The sequence below is a fragment of the Leptidea sinapis genome, chromosome 22, assembly GCF_905404315.1.
Source record: "Leptidea sinapis chromosome 22, ilLepSina1.1, whole genome shotgun sequence".
Taxonomy (NCBI): Eukaryota; Metazoa; Arthropoda; class Insecta; order Lepidoptera; family Pieridae; genus Leptidea; species Leptidea sinapis.
Genome location: NC_066286.1, coordinates 7,510,199 through 7,531,294, shown reverse-complemented (window position 1 = coordinate 7,531,294; position 21,096 = coordinate 7,510,199). Strand labels below are relative to the sequence as shown.

General features: G+C 35.2%; 1 protein-coding gene across 3 annotated transcripts in view; it reads right to left on the bottom strand.

The window, feature by feature from the left end:
• LOC126970786 (uncharacterized) overlaps positions 1-21,096 on the bottom strand; it is a 167,971-nt gene that overhangs the window by 31,271 nt on the left and 115,604 nt on the right. The window contains exons 2-3 of one of the 3 annotated variants that reach the window (XM_050816876.1): positions 17,560-17,664; positions 12,104-12,217 (exon numbers count right to left, since the gene is read on the bottom strand). In XM_050816876.1, coding sequence (XP_050672833.1) covers positions 12,104-12,217; positions 17,560-17,622 — 177 coding nt within the window. In that variant the 5' untranslated portion in view covers positions 17,623-17,664. Of the gene's footprint in view, positions 1-12,103; positions 12,218-17,559; positions 17,713-21,096 lie in introns of all 3 variants that reach the window. The other 2 variants (XM_050816877.1, XM_050816875.1) reach the window with 2 other exon arrangements.

Below are 21,096 nucleotides of genomic sequence, written 5' to 3'. Positions count from 1 at the left end.
TCCACTGCTGAATATCTAAGTGATCGGACAGCCTGGGACTAGATTATGTTATTTTATAGCAATAGCAATGACAATACAATATTGTATATTTTATTTAAAAAGCGCGCAAAAAAGAATGCGGGGAGAGTTTCTTGCGCCGCTTCTTCACTCTCAGAGCGCCATTTGTTTCCGAAGCGGTAGCAGTATCTAGTATATTAGAAATGACATCAAAAAGAATTCTAAAGGAATCAATTTTGAGAAAATAAATGCCTTTTAGGCCTTTTTATTGTATCGTATGGGGTAAGGGGACTCCAGTTTCCGCAACTAAGCCCCATTTTTTGGTCACCACCCACCACTCCATCAATTGGGTCAAATTTGCGTGCGAGTTAACCACCAACTCCTTCCAAAAGTTCAGAACCTCCCTGGGATGTTCATAGACTTCAACCTCTACAATTTCCGAGGATTTTTTCCCATTGTTAGGCCACTCATGTACATGAGCTACCGTTTTATTCCCGACCAGACATCCGCTGCACTTAGGGCTGTCCATAATGCTATTAGTTAGATACGTCATTCCACGTTAGTAAATGAATATTTATTAATAGCATCTACTTATTACTTTCATGACGCATTTCTCTAAGGGGATTACACATTACACAATATGTCGTCACTAAACCAATTTCTGATACACCCCACCCCCCATCAGCGCTCCCGGGAGGTCGCAGGTCGCGACACATTTCAAGGGTTTCATTTCACTTAATTGAGCAGTAAAACACACATTCATTTACAGAGGCGAGTTTGATTGTCCCTTATTTTACGACACATCAATAATTCGACCTACTTATGTAGAGTAATTTGAGTGTTCCGTATCTAGTATTTTCTGTGATTCATGAGAGTGTTAGACATTTAAATAAAACACTTTTAACACTGTTATGTGAGACCGTCCGAACCACTACATCCGGTTCGACCAACGAAAAGTATTGGTAAAAGAGAATAGATTTCTCCCAAGACTGGTACGTGAAGCAATTGAAATTAAAAAACACCCAAATTTCAATAGAGAAGACGGTCTAAAATTATCTAACACCTGGGATCCAACAATCTCTAAATTAAAACCCATAACTACACATACCAAAAAAGAACCTCTTCTTTGTGATTTACTGACCGTGTCCTCACACTGTCAGTAAATTTTGCCAAAAATCATCTGTCTACAGCAAATACCACGTCCGAGGCAATAAATGGCGCTAAACTTCATAATGACAACCATGACAAATACTATCTTTGCTCATTTCATCTGCGGTCCCCTTGAAAACGAGATCTGGAAATGTCTTGAAACGTCGGGTTAACTAAATCAAAAATAAAAATGTAACTTTTACGCAAAAATCTAATGTAAAAACAGTTACAAATACACGCATTTTAATCCGTTCAGAGTGCTTTATTTAAATGTTCCGTATCTGCGGCCATTTTTCCATACAAATGTTCTCGGCCCTTTTCTCGTTGGTTTTTAATCCCACATCAAAATTATTTCCAAATCATCATTATTCTGTGTCTCTCTGTTTTGCTCTCTTATTTTTGTTTTTGGTAGGGCTAGAGTAGGTACTTCTAAAAGTGGTTAATATGGCTTAGGCTGAGATCTATAGAGCCTACTTAGACTTTGCTAAGACTTTACTTACGTACTTGCTGAGTATCATAAAAAGTGAACTTGTATTTTGCATTGGGCTGTCTTAACTTAAGCTCAGCATAATTTTCACTGTCAAGTGACTATAAAAACATTTCTTTTTAATGAAAATAATGGATGAGACGAGCAGGACGTTCAGCTGATGGTAATTGATACGCCCTGCCCATTACAAATGACAATGCAGTGCCGTTAAGGATTATTGAAAATCCCAAAAATTCTGAGCGGCACTACAACTGCGCTCGTCACCTTGAGACATAAGATGTCTTATTTGCCCAGTAATTTCACTAGCTCCGGCGTCCACCAGACCGAAACACAGTAATGCTTACACATTAGTGCTTCACGGCAGAAATGGCGCCGTTGTGGTACCCGGCATCCGGTTCAAAGGAGCCTCCCACTGGAAATTTGACAGCTGAAATTATACTGAGAAGCCTAACTCTACGCTACACCCTAAAACAGCCCAATGCAAAAGTAACATTCGCGTTTTGTCACACTCAGCAAAGTTTTACGTAAGTAAAGACTGAGCAAAGTCTTAGTACGCTCTATAGATCTCAGCCTCAGTATTGTTAGTTACCTATTTGTTATATCTTTTTTTTTATTTTATTTATTTATTTAAAGAAACTCACAGCTATTTATATTACATTTAGATCATAATATTACACTAGCTAAAATAAACGATACTCATTACCTAGTGAAACCTTAAGACAAAAATATTAATAATTATTAGTGATAATTACAAATTATAAAATTACAAACGTTTAAAGAGTCGTGCTTAATCGTTTTTTTATATACGAGTGATTGAATCAAAATTGTTTGAGTTTGAAAGCCATTCAAGAGATTCAATTTAAAATTGAAATATCCGAGTCGAAATAGGTGTACTGACTATACACAGTTATACTATGATATCATGCAACCATTGACGAAACGAATTCTCTATGACCTAGAATATGAGTGCGTAAATTGTATTTAGTATGCCTCAACATAGATATTGAAATGTGAACGAAACTTATGGAGCGATATTACTTTGTCGTGTTGTAAAAATGTTGTTGTAAAATGTTTCCTATGTCAGTCTTCTATTGCACGCCTAAAGCGAAACGTTGAGGTAGTTCTCTACTCTCGACATGTCAAAAAAGCAATTTTCTCTAAACTGTTTTTTTACTTTACACTTTTGCGCATTAAATGACGCAACAAGATCCGGACTATCGTTCATAAATTTTGTTTTATAAATTTAATTTGTGTAATTTATCCCAGAAGTGGGGGTTATCACTTTAATAAATAACAAATTGTATTTGAAAGGGCGATACTCAAGTCAATTTCCTAATATGCAAATATTAGGGTTGAGCAGGTTATCAACTGTAAAGTAGATCCTGTAGATGAAGCCAAACCTGAGAGTTGAACAAGACATATCATGAGCTATGAACGATATGTCACTCGAACGGTTGGCCCAGTGGAAGAGCACTCGTACAGAACGCGGAGGTGGCGGGTTCGAGTCCCATATCGTCAAATTCGCGTTTTATCACAAGTTTTTCGTAAGTAAAGTCTGAGCAAAGTGTAAGTAGGCTCTATAGATATCAGCCGTAGGCTTGGGCTTAAATCCCTCTTCATCTCGCTTCACTCTACTTAACTCCCTCCCTATCTTCACAATATAGCACCGATGACGTTTGACATTACTACACTCCCTTGATGTATAAACTACTATTACTTGCTCGTTGAAGCTAAAAACTGTAGCTGAAGTGGAGATCTCTTACCGATGTTCTATGTGACGCAATATGCCAATTAAAACTAAGGGCATCAAGTACAAACGAGCAGTGAGACCAATGTTGGGGAATGAGAAAGTGTGACAAACAAAAAATGCATGTCACCGAAATGAAAATGTTGGTCTGTTGGTGTTACACGGTCGGTACATCATAAAATGCAGGAAGGACGATTGCGCTGGTATGGGCATGTAATGCGTAGGGGCCAACACCACATGACGAGACGAGTCATGGATATAGATTAGGCCAAGAGAGGCAGAGGCCGCCCACCAACTTCCTGGACTAGAACCATTAACAAAGACATGACGATGCTAGGCCTAACGCCGTAGGGTCGGCCCCAAATAGGGAATGCGCCAGGGGAATATATACTTACTCGTCGAGGTAACCTTAGGATGGACTAATGGTTTGATGAAGATAGAAGATAGAAGTATATTTGCCCGCCCTTTCATACAAAAGTGTAACAAGATACGGTACGTAATATTCCCAAGCGAAGATGTAATCTAGAATGAATTATCAGCTACAAGATTCTCACATTTCTACCGTTACAGTTACTGTCTCAATACACAGGTACTTAACACGAATGTTATTGTGTAGTCGAGATAACTTTAATGTTTTCATAATAAATTTAATTGTTTAGGCGCCAGGAGTTGATGCACCGCTTTAAGAATGAGCAGGCACTTGTATGAAGGCATATAATATAATATTGATAATAATATTGACACACCTTTTACACAAATTATCTTGCCCCAACAAGTTAAGCATATATAGCCTGTGTTATGGGTTACAAGACAATGATATATTTAATACAATATACTTACTAAAACATACATTAATTCATATAAACATACTTAAATACATTTAAACATCCATGACTCGGAAACAAACATCCATATTCATCATATAAATGCTTACACCTACCGGGATTCGAACCCAGGACCTCTAGCTAAGTAGGTAGGATCGCTAACCACTCGGCTATACAGGTCGTCTATTGATGTGTGATTTTATCTATATAGTGATTTTAATGTTATATTACTTAATGCCTTTATTTTTTGACATAGAAATAACTTTATATTGACAATACCAATAATTCATATAGTGAGCGGGCGTGGGGTAGGTACTTAATTTATATGGCAACACCGTTTGCCGGGTCATCACTTGTATTGTATAAATTGTATTTAAAATAAGCATAAAGAAATAATACTGGGAGAGTTTTTTCACTCTCAGAATGATTAAAAAAAATTCAAACAAATGAATTTAGCCTTATATCTTCATAATTTAAATAATTAATACTAACAATAATCTTTATTTTGCGTATATCAGAAACTGCTCTAAAGGGTTCGATAAATGTTACTACACTTGTAGTTTTGGGGGCGAAAAATCGATGTAGGTTCTTATCTTTGGCTGAATGCGTTTTGGCAGAGGAGAGACCAGGACTGGGTTGATCCAAAACAGTAGAAAAGATGATATTCATATATCTGGAAGAAAGAAGGGCGAGAAAGCTCAGCAAATTTTACCGACTTCAAAAAAGGAGGAGGAAAAATAACAATAATCGTAACTAGAATTAGATTAATTAATGAGATTGTGTAAAAATACTCAATTATTTTTATACTTTTTAGTGCATGTTATATGTATTGTTTTGGAATAGTGTTTTCGAAGTCGGTTGTTTTTTTGTTAAAATGTTTTTTTATTCCCAAAAATGTAACCGCGGTGTAGTAAATTTGTTGCAATTCTTAACAAGGCTTTAATTAAGCAACCAAATACATAATTACGTAGCTTCGTGGTGTGGAATTTAATTAGAGTAAAATATTTCAGAGAGGAGGCATAATATCTAATAGATTATGTATACTTCATAATTGTTTTAAAGAGTCTACATTTGCTCGGATGTTCTTCTCTTTAAATAAAGCTATAAGATGTTTCCTGTTTAACTAATTTTATTTTATTGGTATCCTCATTTATGGGCACTTTATCTTTACCTGCATTTTAACAATTATCATTACTATTATCTTTAGTATCATCGAAGCGTATCGCGGTCAGATTTACAATGATATTAAACCAATTGTGCGCAGGAAGTGGCGCAACATCAACATCAGCTCTGCAGACCTAGTGATTCATCTGCTAATGGCTAATCAGCGTAAGTAATAATCATCATTTGAGCCTATACTTCTATACCCAAAGGGATGAAACGGCGCCCTCTATAGAGCGTATTTAGACTTTGCTCAAATTTACCCCCTTATTAGTCCTCCATAATAGTCTGCTAATTCTCATTTTGTAAGTTAGTGGACCATTATGAATAAGGGGGTAAGTCATTTGACAGCTTATATTATACTCAGCTAAAGCTAGGACAGCTGAATGCAAAAGTCTAGTTTGCGTTTTATCACACACAGCTAAGTTTTCCGTAAGTAAAGTGACTACTTTATAAATGACTTTATAGTTGCCAGTTGAATTTATTTTATTTATTAGGAAAACAAACAGCTTTAAAAACTTAAATTATACTTAAGATAATTACAGAGAGCCAATTATGGAATTCCACATTAAATGCTAAGTAGAACAATGTAATTGACAATGTGAGCGTATATACAATTCGAAAAATACAATTTACATGATCAATAAAGTTAAAGTTAACGTAACAACTCATGCTGAACAAAGATCTAGTTTGCGTTTTATCACACTCAGCTAAGTGTTACGTAAATAAAGTCTAGATGCGTTCTATAAATCTAAACCTTAGACCCGTTGTCTGTCCCTCCGTCTGTCAGTCAGTTGGCTGACATAAACCGTAGTAGACAGCGGAAATCATGATAGAACGTGAATTAATACTGCCGGCTAATATTATAATAACAATAATAAAAAAAAAATGTTGGCGAGTTCCTAAAACAACTATTAGTAATAATAGCCAAGATAACTTATTACAAAATGGTTTCCAAAAAATTGGTTGAAATTTAAATTTTTAAAATTACTGAAAGTATTTTTTACAATACAATGTAAAAGTGGACATGGTAAGGAACCCAACATGAACGAGTCCGACTCACACTTATTTGTATTAGGGCTCGTATTATAGAAAGTAAGAACATATTCAAATAGATCAGTGTTTTTCAATTTGTGGGTCGCGACCCCAAGGGGGGTCACCAAGCTTTACTTGTGAGGTTGCCGGCAGAAGGAAAAGGGCAGTATAGACTACAATAAAAACACAATTATAGTGAGAAGGATGGGCTTGTATTATTTTCAAATATATCACAAATCGTCGTGCTGTTTTGGCATGTTAACTTCTAAAATTCAAATTCTAATATTTTTATTCAAAATAGGATGTGATATCACATAATAAAAGTCAAAAACTACCACCTCTTCCAAAACGAATGCCTTAGAACTGAGAAGAACGGCCGCAACAAACTGAGCGGTTTTTTTCATCGCGAAAATATTTTCACAAAGTAATATTGTACAATTAAACTTATTATTTAATAGCCTGAGGGCGGTCGCTCCATTCCCAATAATGTTTTCTAATTAATCTAAAAATCTGTTTCTCATTTTCGTTTTAATGTTCACCATTGAAGAGATTGTCACACGGGTATGAAGTGATAATAAGTTTAGAACTCTTGCCAGCTCTTGATATTATTGTTTTTTTTTTTACATAAATTATTAATTATTATCGGACTGACATGAGGGTTGGCAGGATTTTTCTAGATTGAAAGACACTGAAATAGATTATTTACGTTTATCGGAATTCATTTTGCTACAACTACTGTTCTTTTTTCATATTCAGATTCCTTAGACGATTGACTTAACGTCAGGGCGGTTAGCATAGTGGTGAAGAGCGCTTTGGCTCCCGAGAGGTGAAGGTTCGAATTCGATAAATTTTGGTAGAAACTAAATTTCTATACTTATCCCAAAACTGAGGGAGATTACTTAAAACATATACAAATTTTTGTTCAGTTTTTGACATTTAGAGCTCCGCTAGTATTTCTTAATATTTTTATGGAGATGTATAAATATTATTAATAAAAAGAATCATTGAGAGCAAAATTTAAAGAAATTAACATCTTGACTGTTGCTTTTCAATATATTCTTGATAATGTAATGTATGTTCATAGCCACATAAGTGAATTTGCTAGAAACTGTCATAACCATAATGTGAACACCAGGTTCAGACATAAGCTTATAATGCCTACTACTCGGCTAAGTCGAGTCAGTAAGTATTTTGTGGGGCGATGTATATGCTTTTACAACAAGATCCCAGAAAATGTTCAAAAGAATTACGTTATTCAAAAGAATTGTTAAAAACGTTTGTGTGGTAAAGGTTACTATAACATAAATGACTTTCTTAATGATACCACAAATTGGGAATGGAGCGACCTCAGGCTATTTAATAGTAAGTTTAATTATACAATGTTACTATATAAACATATTTTTTGATGAAAAAAGAAACCCGCTGAGTTTGTTGCGCCCGTTCTTCTCAGGCCTGAGACATTCATTATGGGAATGGTTGGTAGTTTTGACTTTCAATAAGTGATGTCACATCCTATTTTTTAATTTGAATTTAAATAAAAGCAGGAATAAAGAAAATTGTAAACACTTTCCAATGTCACATTACATATTGATATTACCGAACTCCTGTTAAGTACGTGTGCGAAAATATTGCGCGTTACGTTACCGATGTTACATGTGAAGCAGTTTTACGTCAAACGTAAAAAATATAATTTATTCCTGATGTTGCTTTAATATGATGGCGTTCCGTTGCCATGAAATTGTCACTGAGATTAAGGTAAAGTTTTATCAAGAAATAATAAGTTATCACAGTTCGTGTATATCGGATTGCTTCCGAGTTAAGAGTTTTTAATATATATTAAACTTTAAAAACGTACTTATATTAAAAGTTTTTGTGCTAAAGTTTAGGTAATATTCAAATCGTGATATTTTCTTAGTAAAATAATAAATAAAGTTTTTTCCAACAAAAGCAAGAAGACACCTCACCTCATACTTATAATAATTAAAAGATAAATAAGCAACAGGTAAAAACGTTGTTGCAACCAAAATTTTACATTATTTAAAGTTTTATAAATATCAGATATAACATTAAAAAAAATTATAAATCCTCGAAACTAAAGACACAATTCACTGCACATAAACTCACAAACTATAAAAAAAAGCTTTTATTAAATGCCTAACATTTGTTAAAAAGCAACGAGCCGTGCCCATTGAAAAACTATTGTTCCATTTTTAAAAATGCGCGCGAAAGTATTTTTTTTTTCACCGGCGTGCACCGAGAGCAAATGTCGCGGCTAGACTGCCAAGTGTTTGTGCCGAGTCGACATAAACCGTTTGTCTCTTCAGAGTTCAGATACTGCGAGCCTTAATAGGCAATGAATCTTCACATTAAGTTGGTGTTACCTTGTATGTATTTTACATAAGTATGAAAGTGGGTGTAGATAGGCTGACGTTAATAGGCTTGTCATCTATTTAAAACAAGCAGATCGTGCGTGAAAAATACCGTTATGCAAGGATTTATAACTTGTAGCGTATTATATAAAATAAATAAAGCGTTATATAATATTAGCTTTTACCCGCGACTTCGTCCGCATGCAATTTTTATTTTACTCAGTAGTAGTAGTTTCTGTTACTTTAGGCAGCAATTTTTATTTTTTAACATACTCACTTTGCAAATAATACACTACAAACTGCTGTGGTTAATACATTTTATAAGCTACCAACTATAGAACTTTCATCCCCCTTTGTCATCCCCACACAGTTCTAAATTTTAAAAACGATACAAAATATATTTATTTATTTCTTATCAAGTGCCTAAATACACATTTTCTTGGTGTTATCTTCTATAATGACGAACTTTCATACAAAATTTCACCCCGTATTTCAACCCCGCCAAGCCTGTCATTCGCGATAAAAGATAGCATATGACTTTTTCCAAGTACTTGTCTCTTTCTGTACTTAATTTCATCAAAATCGGTACAGTCGTTTAGGCGTGAAAGCGTAACAAGTGTAAGTTTGTACATTCACAGTTATAATATTATTAGTAGGGATAAATATGAATATATACGAATGAGTACAATTGAACTGCCTGTTTATGATATAAAAATACCAGCACATGAATGATAATATGTAATCAATATTAGTGGTCATTATCTGAAATTTATAAATTTATTTTCCTTCTATGTATTCCGTTAATCTCTGAAACGCTTAAAGGATTAACATAGGCTAACCAGATGAATCTCCGCAGCATAGTCAGCCTTTTAAATACGTGTAAGCGCTTTTTTTAAGGGAACAACGCCTCATGGTACTGAAAAAACCACGCAAGGAATTTGATTCCGAAATTTGGTTGTGCTTGAAAAATAAGTGCGGTTTTTAAGCCGCTTTGGTACTGTGGTGGGAATCATCGTATCAACTCAAATCAAAAATATTTTTATTTCATAGGTAAAACGGTTGAAATATGTCATTTTTTTCCATACAGCTCATTCGGAAGGCAGATTTCCTAAGAGAAGAATAAGCAAGAAACTCTAAGGTTTTGCTGTTTTGAAAACAGATTAGATATTACAAGTTCTTATTTTTAATGCAACTTACAAATCATTTCAATTACAATATATGCATAGTGTGCGGTGGAATTAATTCGGCTATTTATATTGGCTGGGCAGGTCGTTTCCTTCCCTAAAATATGGTCGGGTGTAGCGAGGACTACGCGACATGATCGTATAAAATAAATATATTTTTTATTTCAGGGTGTTGAGATCATTGCTTTCATAATACATTTATTTATGTGCATGTACAGTGTGCATGGGTTGAGGCAACTAGGTACTATATAACTTACTCGTGCAAGTCATGACTTTTTAACCGACTTCGAAAAGGAGGACGTTCTCAATTCGATTGGTATTTTTTTATATATGTACACTGATTACGCCGAGAATTCTGATCCGGTTTCATGATTCTTCTTTAGTTTGATGCGGAATGTTTGCCATCTGGTCCCATAAAAATTTGACATAGTTCGGCCCTGTATTTTTCATTTTATGAGCATTTTTTATGAATATTTTTGTTTACTTGGATGATGTTATTATAGTTTGTGTACTGTTTTTTTGCTGGTGTTTTCATTTAATTTGATTTTTTTGAAAGATTCATTTAGAACGTAATTGAAACAATTGTAAAATATTTATTTAAAAGAATAGCAGCGAGTTTCTTTACTTTCCCTTAGTGGTGGTAAATGGTGAAATGTATTATTTTCGACAATCAGTGTTATTTTCTTAACATAATAAATCTGATTTAATTTATTGAATTATTTTCTTAATTTAATCAGGATTCGTATAAAACTTCGAACGAAATTCCATTGGATAATCTGCGTATACAAGGAAGACCTTTTTACAGTGGGCGGCTTCTTTGCACAGGATGTCGACTAGATTATGGGTACTACAACGGCGCCTATTTCTACCGTGAAGCAGTAATGTGTAAACATTATTTATTTCGGTCTGAGAGGCGCCGTAGCTTGTTAAATTACTGATCGGATGAGACTTAACATCTTATGTCTCAAGATAACGAGAGCAATTGTAGTGCCGCTAAGAATTTTTGGGTATTTCAAGAATCCTGAGCGGCACTTGTAATGGGCAGGGCGTCTCAATAACCATCAGCTGAGCGGCCTGCTCGTCTCATTAATAAAAAGGATCTCCCAGGTCACCGCTCGTTATAAAATAACATAATTAAATACTCAACTACATATTCACAACTTTATTTTACTATAATGAGGGTAGTGACGGTAATCCACCAGCGGCAAGGTCTTTCGACACCAGAAGGCTAAAAATATTTTTAAACATGCATCCATATAGTCTTTCAAGGTGAAGAGAACAATCCGTGTGTCGCTCAGTTTTGTATTTTCGAGAAGGCCGTTTTCATACATTGCCATATCAATGTTTTACAACACTATCTCGGAAAGTGCATATTTTATCTATGTGTTGATGTTAAAACTAGGCAAAAACTACGTCAATTGCGTCGCAATTATTATGTTAAATATGCGGGCGAGAAAATGTGTAATTATATCCTTTTTAGGGTTCCGTAGCCAAATGGCAAATACGGAACCCCTCATAGATTTGTCAGTCCGTCCGTATGTAACAGCAATTTTTTTCCAAAACTATAGGAACTATACTGTTGAAACTTGGTAAGTAGAAGTATTATGTGAACCGCATTAAGATTTACATCCGCTCCAGAGTAATGACGTAATGAAAACATTATTTAATTAAATGTAGACTGTTTGGTCTACAAATAACAATAACATTTCATATTATTATTACGATACGCTCTAACATCTCTTTAATACAGCGCCATCTATCACACGCCGATGAAACTTAATACTTGTGCAAATTGTGTAGATGATACTTTAAACTTGAACAGTAATGTTTTCCGCTGTAATAACTAGATGTCGCATGTTAAATAATAACATCATAAAGTAAGATGACATTATAAATAGATGATTTAAGATAATACATATTATTTTTAATTTTAGTCAACTTAGGTTTTAAATTTTTATGCATTCTAGATTAGTTGTTTAATACACTCGAGGGCAAAAATCGTATATCACATATAAAGCTGTAAGGCTGAACGTTTCTATTTTAGGCATACATCCACCGAAGTTTTCAATGATCAAAACTTTCACTGCATTCGGGACGGTATGATATCGAATATCTCCATTGAAATAAATAGATGATACAACACAGCATACCTTATCAGCCTTGTCAGTGGGAGGTGAAGCCGGCGGACTCCGAGGAAGCCCCAAGTCTTCATCATCATCGCTGTCACCACGCCCTCGTCTTCGAACAGCCGCTACTAACTCCGCCTGGTGAACAAAATATGTAAATTAGTTTTACATCACGATACAATTTGAATCGCATAAAAAGAAAAGGGAAGTCCCAGGTCCAAGGGTGTCGTAAGGGCATTTACCTGTGGGAGGCTCCTTTGCACAGGATGACGGCTAGATTATGGGAACTTTTCTACCTTGAAGCAGTACTGTGTAACCATTATTGTGTTTCGGACTGAAGGGCATCGTAGCTAGTGAAATTACGGGGCAAATAAGACTTAACACCTTATGGTGACGTACGATAGTACCAACTGCATTGTAATGGGCAGGGCGTATCAATTACCATCAGCTGAACATCCTTGCTCGTCTCATCCCTTATTGTCGTAAAAAAATACGAGGCATATGTTATTAACCGAAATTTCACTGAATTCTCTGTTTTATGTAGATGTTTAGATGCATTGCTCATGTAGAGAAGGGATGAAAATAAATTGACAGCACGAATTTACACGGCGAATTGGATAAAGGTTTAGCCAATTCAGCAAGATACGTCTCGGGGTGCACCATAAACAGCATCGAAAAATTTAATGATGATGCACGACTTTTATCAGCAAAGCTGCTAGAAAACGGATGAAAACAGGCCAGGTTTAAACTTTAGTGTCGTGACAAGCTACGACATACACTCGAGATTTGTATGTTTGTGTGCGTGCATTGCTCGAAATAGAGGTTAACTGTCAAAATGATTTTTTTTTCGACGTTTTCACAGCTGTCACAGTCTATCTATATTAGAAATGATCTAAGTCTTGGTCACCGTCAAACAAAGAGGATGTAAATACTACGTAATAAGAGGCGGGGCTGCCTAAGTAAAGATTGAAATTTAGATTAGTATGAAACGTGCAGTCATTTGACATAAGTTTGTCATAGTAGTAAATACAGTATGGCGATTGGCGAAGAAGTATAATCCGGCTTAATTTGAAAACGAACAATTGCTTAAATCCGTTTTTACAAGATTATAACCGTCATCTGTCAATCTATCAATGACTGCACGTTTCATACAATCGAGTGAATCGCTATTTTCTTACGGCCGTTCCCAGCTAGCTTCAGATTACTGACAGTAGAAGGTAGCAATTTATCTATATCTGTAGATAGTATATTGGGAACATAGTAGTAAATACAGTATGGCGATTGGCGAAGAAGTATAATCCGGCTTAATTTGAAAACGAACAATTGCTTAAATCGTAGTGGATTTCGGCTATCTCCGTTTTTACAAGATTATAACCGTCATCTGTCAATCTATCAATGACTGCACGTTTCATACAATCGAGTGAATCGCTATTTTCTTACGGCCGTTCCCAATATTCAGTCTATTTTTTACTTGAGATAAAAATCGTAACTATCGTTGACTTTTCTGTCCCAATAAACTTATCGACGGTAACTCACCTTATCCGTACACGCTGTCTGTCAATGGGACGACGCATAGCTTACCAGCAATAGAAGTTTGTATGGAAATTGCAATTCACGCGTCCCAATATCAGGCGATAAGAATGACTTATCGGGTATTTTGGGACAGCTTCAGATTACTGACAGTAGAAGGTAGCAATTTATCTATATCTGTAGATAGTATATTGGGAACGGCCGTAAGAGAGTTTCGCTAGGCTGCCGTCAAACATGACACGCAACGTCACAGACAGGTGCTAGTATATATCTGAAGCAGGAAGTGATAGTGTTATCAATAATTTGCGTCCGTTCATTGCAGCCGTGACACTTTATATATATTTCATTTGGTATTCATTGATAAAAGCAATAATTTACGTAATATTATCTATTTACCAGCCGACGCGACGCATTTTGTACTGTCAAAAGTCATTTGTAATGGTATGAAGAATAAAAATGTTTTAATTTTGAATTTATGTAGCTGTCTTGAGACCATATCACATTATTACTATCTAACTTACCGCTAGTTGCAGAAAGCATATACAAAGTTAATGTTTCCTTATATGACATTCTATATTTGACTGTCAAAATGAAAAAGAATGTGACGGTAATATTATATTTAATGATACATTAAGGATGCTTTCTGCAACTAGTGGTTAAAGACATAAAGCTCGAATTGACATACAAAATGATAAATTTTAGGGCTATATTTCACCGGGAAATTATGGCGGCGCAACCACTCGCCGCTACCAACAAAATATATACAGCTCTATAGAGATTTACCAAGTTCGTGTCCGTTTGGTTGCGCAACCAGGTTGGTCGGCGCGACCAGCTCGGACGCGTGCACAGAATGTTACTGGTCGCGCCGCCACGCTGGTTGCGCCATCACTGACTACTATATACATATAGATTATAGCTGTATGGTGTCTCACTCACTCGGCCGCACGTCCAGCCGCCAGTGACACTCTCACCTCATTGATGCAACACGTGGGCACTGTTGTGTTTTGTTTTTCATTTGGTTAGTTAATTGCACACGATGGATTATTTCGATATAGAAAGGTTTATTATCGAAATTCAAAATAGACCATCAATTAAAGATAATTCCTCATCAGATTATTCCGATAGGGATTTAAAAATGAAACCTTAAGGCCAAATAAGGATGAACCACTATTTTTTTTTTTTTTTGAACTTTATTTTCCTACTTTACATACAACAGTAAGATAGCACATCTTTCGAGGTACATTTTAATACCGTCTCACGGCCGTTCTCAATATACTATCTACAGGTAAAGATAAATTATTACCTCCTACTGTCAGTGATTAGCTGTCAATAATCTGAAGCTGTCCTAATATACCCGATAAGTCATTCTTATCGCCTTATATTGGGCAGCGTGAAAAATTCTATCGCTGGTAAGCTATACGTCCTCACATTGACAGACAGCGTGTACGGATAAGGTGAGTTACCGTCGATAAGTTTATTCGGACAGAAAAGTCAATGATAGTTACGATTTTTATCTCAAGTAGGCAACAACCGGAGATAGACTGAATATTGGGAACGGTAGTTAGTGTGGTGTGGCGACTTTAGTGTCTGTATGTTGTCTAGTTTGGTAGCTTACGGACACCACGGTGGCGCGACTGGTTGTGCCGCCATGGTGTCCCGGTGATATATAGCCCTTAGGGTAATTATATTTACCCACAACCAACAAAAAGTTATTATAAAAATGTCGGTGTTAGGCTGTTGTCTTCGACCCGGCCGTGTGTTTTGTTTGAATTTTCCTCAGGTCTGAGGCACACTACTTCGAATGGGTAGTAGTTTTTGACATTCAATAAGTGATGTCAAATCCTATTTTCAATAAAAAGTATTTGAATTTAAATAAGAGGATCTGTATGTCGGAGGGTCGAGCGTTTGGAAAAGCCAGGGAAGTATAATCCTTAATCCCTATACAAATGATTTAAGTTTTCTTAAATCATTAATTCCGCCAATATTTGTTTTTAAAACAATTCGACACGTGTTTCGCCTCGTGCCAGATTGTGGCGAGACAACACGTCCTGAGGATGCCTCGTGTAGAGGCGAAACACGTGTCGAATTGTTTTAAAAACAAATATTGGCGGAATTAACTCTAAAAAAAAACTTAAATCATTTGTTTAATTATGGATTTCCGCAAAGTAACACCTAATTCAATAAAATTTCCTTAATCCCTACCTATCCCACAGGAGTGAAACAGATTACATGATTATATTGTTAGAACACATAACGTGTAAGTTATATTACATGATCTGTGATAGTGTTCTAACTATGTTAAGTTTGAGGAGTTTGATCCAGCTGTTTGAATACTTTAGATCAAACGATGAATAATAAAAACATATAATCACTTTATTATTTCTTATATTCGTACCAGAATAAAAAATAAAAATATAACAGGCCAAAAATCCATTTTTAACATTTGTAATAATTAATGAGAATAAATTAATATGCAATTTTATTGCAAAAACGCGAACATAATATTATCAAGATCTAAACTGAGTTGATTTTCATATTTTTCCATGTATTGTTTACTAATAACTGATAACAGATAAGAATTGATACGCCTCAAGGTAAGAATTTTTTTTTTCAGCGAATCTGAAGTAGTAGTATACTTACTAATAATTTGCCTGAATATGTATACACCTACTAAATTTTGCAATACAGCGATGACCGTAAGCGCATTGCAGTTTAATTACAGACAGTTAGAAATTCTTTTTTTTTTTAAAGAAAATAAGGGACGAGACGGGCAGGACGTCTAGCTGATGGTAATTGACACGTCCTGCCCATTACAATGCAGTACCGCTCAGGATTCTTGAAAATCCCCAAAAATTCTGAGCGGCACAACAATTGCGCCCGTCACCTTGAGACATAAGATGTTAAGTCCCATTGCACTAGCTACGGCGCCCTTCAGACCGAAACACGGCAATGCTTACACATTACTGTTTCACGGTAGAAATAGGCGCCGTTGTGGTATCCATGATCTAGCCGGCATCCTGTGCAAAGGAGCCTCCCACTGGTAAAGCCGGTAACTCTGCCACATATCGCACCCTTACTGTATGTCGTTACAGAGTTCCATTGATCATCATCTTTGACTAAGACAATTACTTGGCCATTACGATGTTACGGTAGGTGTGTCAAATATCCGGCTAGCATTTTATATTTGGCCGAGCATAGTTAATTTGCTGCTAAGAATTGAAGAGTTCTGTTACTTTGTCATGGATCCCATAATCAGAACCTAACCAAACTCCCTTTGGAGAAATCCTATCCAATAAACAAAGAATCATCGAAATCGATTGGCACGATATTGAGTTGCTTGCTCATACAAATATTTCTTCAAGTAGAAGAGGAAATCTAAATCGTTACTTTGTGCATCTCGAAAAGGGGCGTCTATTATTTTCGTAAGGCATTTGGTTGGTCGAGCTAAATCTCACCCAATATACCTATATTGGGTGAGATTTAGCTCGACCAACCTCTTACCTAAGTAGGGGAGAAGAAATAGTGCAAAATAATAAGTTAGCATAGCTCAAAAGAACAGTTATTTAATACATAGTCTTGATAAAAAGACGCGTCAAAAAAGTCTAACGAGATCGGCCACAAACAAAATTATCTACATAAAATAGAACAATTTATATTAATTAAGTTTTAGATCAGAGCTTGAGTGTGGAGCACACAGGTGGAGCAAATCTCACCAGATGCCACAAAGTCGGCAAAATCGCCCTCACGTTATATTATATGTGAATTTTACAATTTTAATGAATCGACGATGGCGACAAATCATCTCTGGCAAAACGTGGCCATTTTAATTCATACAAAATTCAGATGCTTCGTAAACATGATTATCCAGATTGAAGTATTCAATGAAATACATAAAAAACAATATTCTATTTTGTTCATTTCATCGAAAGCAAATCATTCCAGGCACGTACCCAAAATCTGCCGAACTTTCCCTCCGTTATCCAGGCGAACCTCCGTTTCCATGCTTGACTCATCACACACTTCACTTCACATCACTTCACTTCAACACCACTCTACTACAATAAACGTAAACATATACAGCCTTACAAATAAATTTGGTATACCTGAGAATAAACCAAGAATATGAAAAATGTTGACTATATCGATAAACAACACTATTACTACAATGATAATTCCGCTTGCATCCCGTGCCACAAAATAAATTAAAAAAAAAAGCTAATTCTAAAGTTTTCGAATGTCAAGTTGCCTTGCAAAAAAACGCGGGAAACGTTATACGTTCGAATAAACCAATCAATAGCAAAATGTCATTTGGCATATTCATGGGTTATTCTCGGGTATAACTTAATAAAAAGTTTATTTGGAAGGCCGATGATGTATAAAAATAATAAATGCTCCCACCAAATCCGTAACTAACGTAAATGGTTTATGTGCTGTGTGTGGTTTTTTTTTTATGAAAGAGAACGGCAACGAGCATACGCTAACACTAAACTCACAGAGTAATACAAAAATATTTACAGAGTGAGGATTTCACAGAATTACCGTACCACAATAACAATAATATTATTATCAGAAACAAGGAAAATAAAATACATCGAGAATAGTACTCAATTACTCAAGTTCTGAACATCACTGAGTCAGGCATAGCGATATATAATTGAAATTGTGTTAAATGACGAATTATTATGAATAAGTGCGGTGTTTTGATAAAGTCGAATTGTTACAACAAATTATAGTAGAGTAATCATTTGTATTGTTGTGATTTTAATGTACTATAAAATTATTGAATCAGGAGTTAATTTGCGGAGATTCATAATAATTACTGAAAATGATATGAATTAATATCTTTAAAATTAATTGCCCGCCCACACGGCCTAGAGTTAGAGGTCTACAAGTTTTCCACCAAAGTATCAGCCCCACTTAGGGTAACCATTTACTAATTTGAATAGTCCTGACACTAATGCCTGACAATTGGATGAAAGACCGGACTGTTAAGTTCATCTCGTTTAAATTTTGTTTCTCGTAAATATTTTTTTTTATTTATTAGTAGAGACAAGTCCATTGATCTGTTCAGCGATAATATAACAAAATTTAAAGATAAATTAATTAAGACACTCGATTCGTAGATATTAAAATTGTGAATATTTTTTCATTATTATTGTATTCTTATTTTTTATATACCTTTCATTGCATAAACATAACATTTACATAACTTTATTTAGCCTTTACATATTTTATAAATTTTAACTTTTTGTACGACTTGTGTTTGTGTACATGCTGTAACTGCCTATAAATATAATTATGTGTATCCCTAGCACCTAAGACTTGTTTAATGTTAATGTATCACATGTAATTCTGTTGGTAGTTCATAACTAAATAAATAAATATAAAAGTCCTATTTGACATTAGTTAATGTGTAGTTTTTTTATGCCAACACCCTGCCCATTACAACGCAGTGCTCAGGATTCTTGAAAAACCCAAAAACTTAGAGCCGCACTACAATTGTGCTCGTCATCCTGGGACATAATATGTTAAGTCTCATTTGCCCAGTAATTTCACCACACACGGCGCACTTCAGCCCGAAACAGAATAATGCTTCACATTACTTCTTCGCGGCAGAAAAAGGCGCAGTTGTGGTACCCATAATCTAGCCGGTATCCTACGCAAAGGAGCCTCCCACTGGTATTGGTTTTATTACTATATTCCATCTAATTAGAAATAAAATCCGGACAAGTTACAGAGCCAGTGGGAGGCTCCTTGGCACAGCATGCCGGCTAGATTATGGGTACCACAACGGCGCCTATTTCTGCCGTGAAGCAGTAATCTGTAAGCATTACTGTGTTTCGGTCTGAAGGGCAGCGTAGCTAGTGAAATGACTGGGCAAATGAGATTTAATATATTATGTCTCAAGGTGACGAGCGCAGTTGAAGTGCCATTCAGAATTTTTGGGGATTTTCAAGAATCCTGAGCGGAACTGGTCCCAGCCACTGATCAGGCATTATCTATCAATAAATTTAAATGTTTTATTAAAAAATAGCTGTGTCGTAAATCCTACTACTCCACAGCTGAATTTCTAAGTGATCCGACAGCCTGGGACTAGATTCTTTATAGGAATAGCAATGACATTACAATATTGTATATTTCATTAAAAAGAGCACAAAAAAAAGAATGCTGGGAGATATTCTTGCGCTGCTTGTTCTCTCTCAGAGCGCCATTTGTGTCCGAAGCGATAGTAGTGTCTGTTATAAATTTTGAGAAAATAAATGCCTTTTATGCCTTCATACAAAGTACAAGTGATTAGTATAGTTATTATTAGGGACCTGATTAATATGTCAATAAATATTTTTAATTGAAATGGTTTTCGTTTTTAATTAAATTTCTAAGTAAATTATATTATATAGATTAAGAAAATTCAAGTTTTATTTTTCGTATTTGTTATTTTTCGTATTATATTACATATAAATCCATATTCCACAAAAAATATTTAATTACACAAAATTCCGACACACACTTGTCTGTAACAATGTTTCGCGAAGTTCTGACTCAACTCGTTGATTAGTACGAAAACATCTGAATCAGAGAACAGATGAAACACCGAGGAAAATATCGTTATGTGTAACAGACAGACAGACAAAAATTGTAAAAAATGTTATACCTGTGTACACCAAGTACACAGGGTGTCCCAAAGTTATGGGACATGAAGGGAAAGTACCTTAAATATCGAAGATAGGCTATTTTACTGAAAGAAGATTTTATGTTATTTTTAAAAGTAAGTAATTCTGCATTCAAAGATTTTCTAAAAATGACTTGCCTCGTCTGGGAATCTAACCGACTTAAATTTAAAAAAAAATCCCTACTCTTATGATGCCAATCGAAAGAATGGCCAAAAACTAATAACTCTTCTTAAGTAACATAGTATTTTAAACGAAAGTAGTCAATTAAGTGAGTATTTTTTTGGAAATTCATTAATTAAATGCTCAATATGTGATCCCTCTTGTCTTACGCAAATCGCCAATCTTTTAATGAGTCCGCTGCCTGTTGATTTTCTTATCAGTTTATGGTGAATACTCGATATGATATGGCACAATTCTGTTTGTAACCCTCCCACGTTCTCGTATCGCTTTTTGTATAGCATATCTTTCACGTATCCCCAAAAGAAGAAATCTAATGGTGTAAGGTCCAGGGGTCTGGCCGGCCTTCTAATCGGTTCATTCGTACCAATCCAAGTAGGAAAACATTCGTTTTACGTTGTTCCTTTCTTTTAAAATACTATGTTACTTTAGAAGAGCTATTAGTTTTTGGCCATTCTTTCGATTGGCATCATAAAAGTAGTAGTAGTTTTTTTTTTACATTTCAGTCGGTTCGATTTCGATTCTCAGACGAGGCAAGTAATTTTTAGAAAATCTTTGAATGCAGAAGAACTAACTTTTAAAAATAAAATAAAGACAGCAAAATAACAGAAAGCCACGCCAATTTTATTTATATATAGA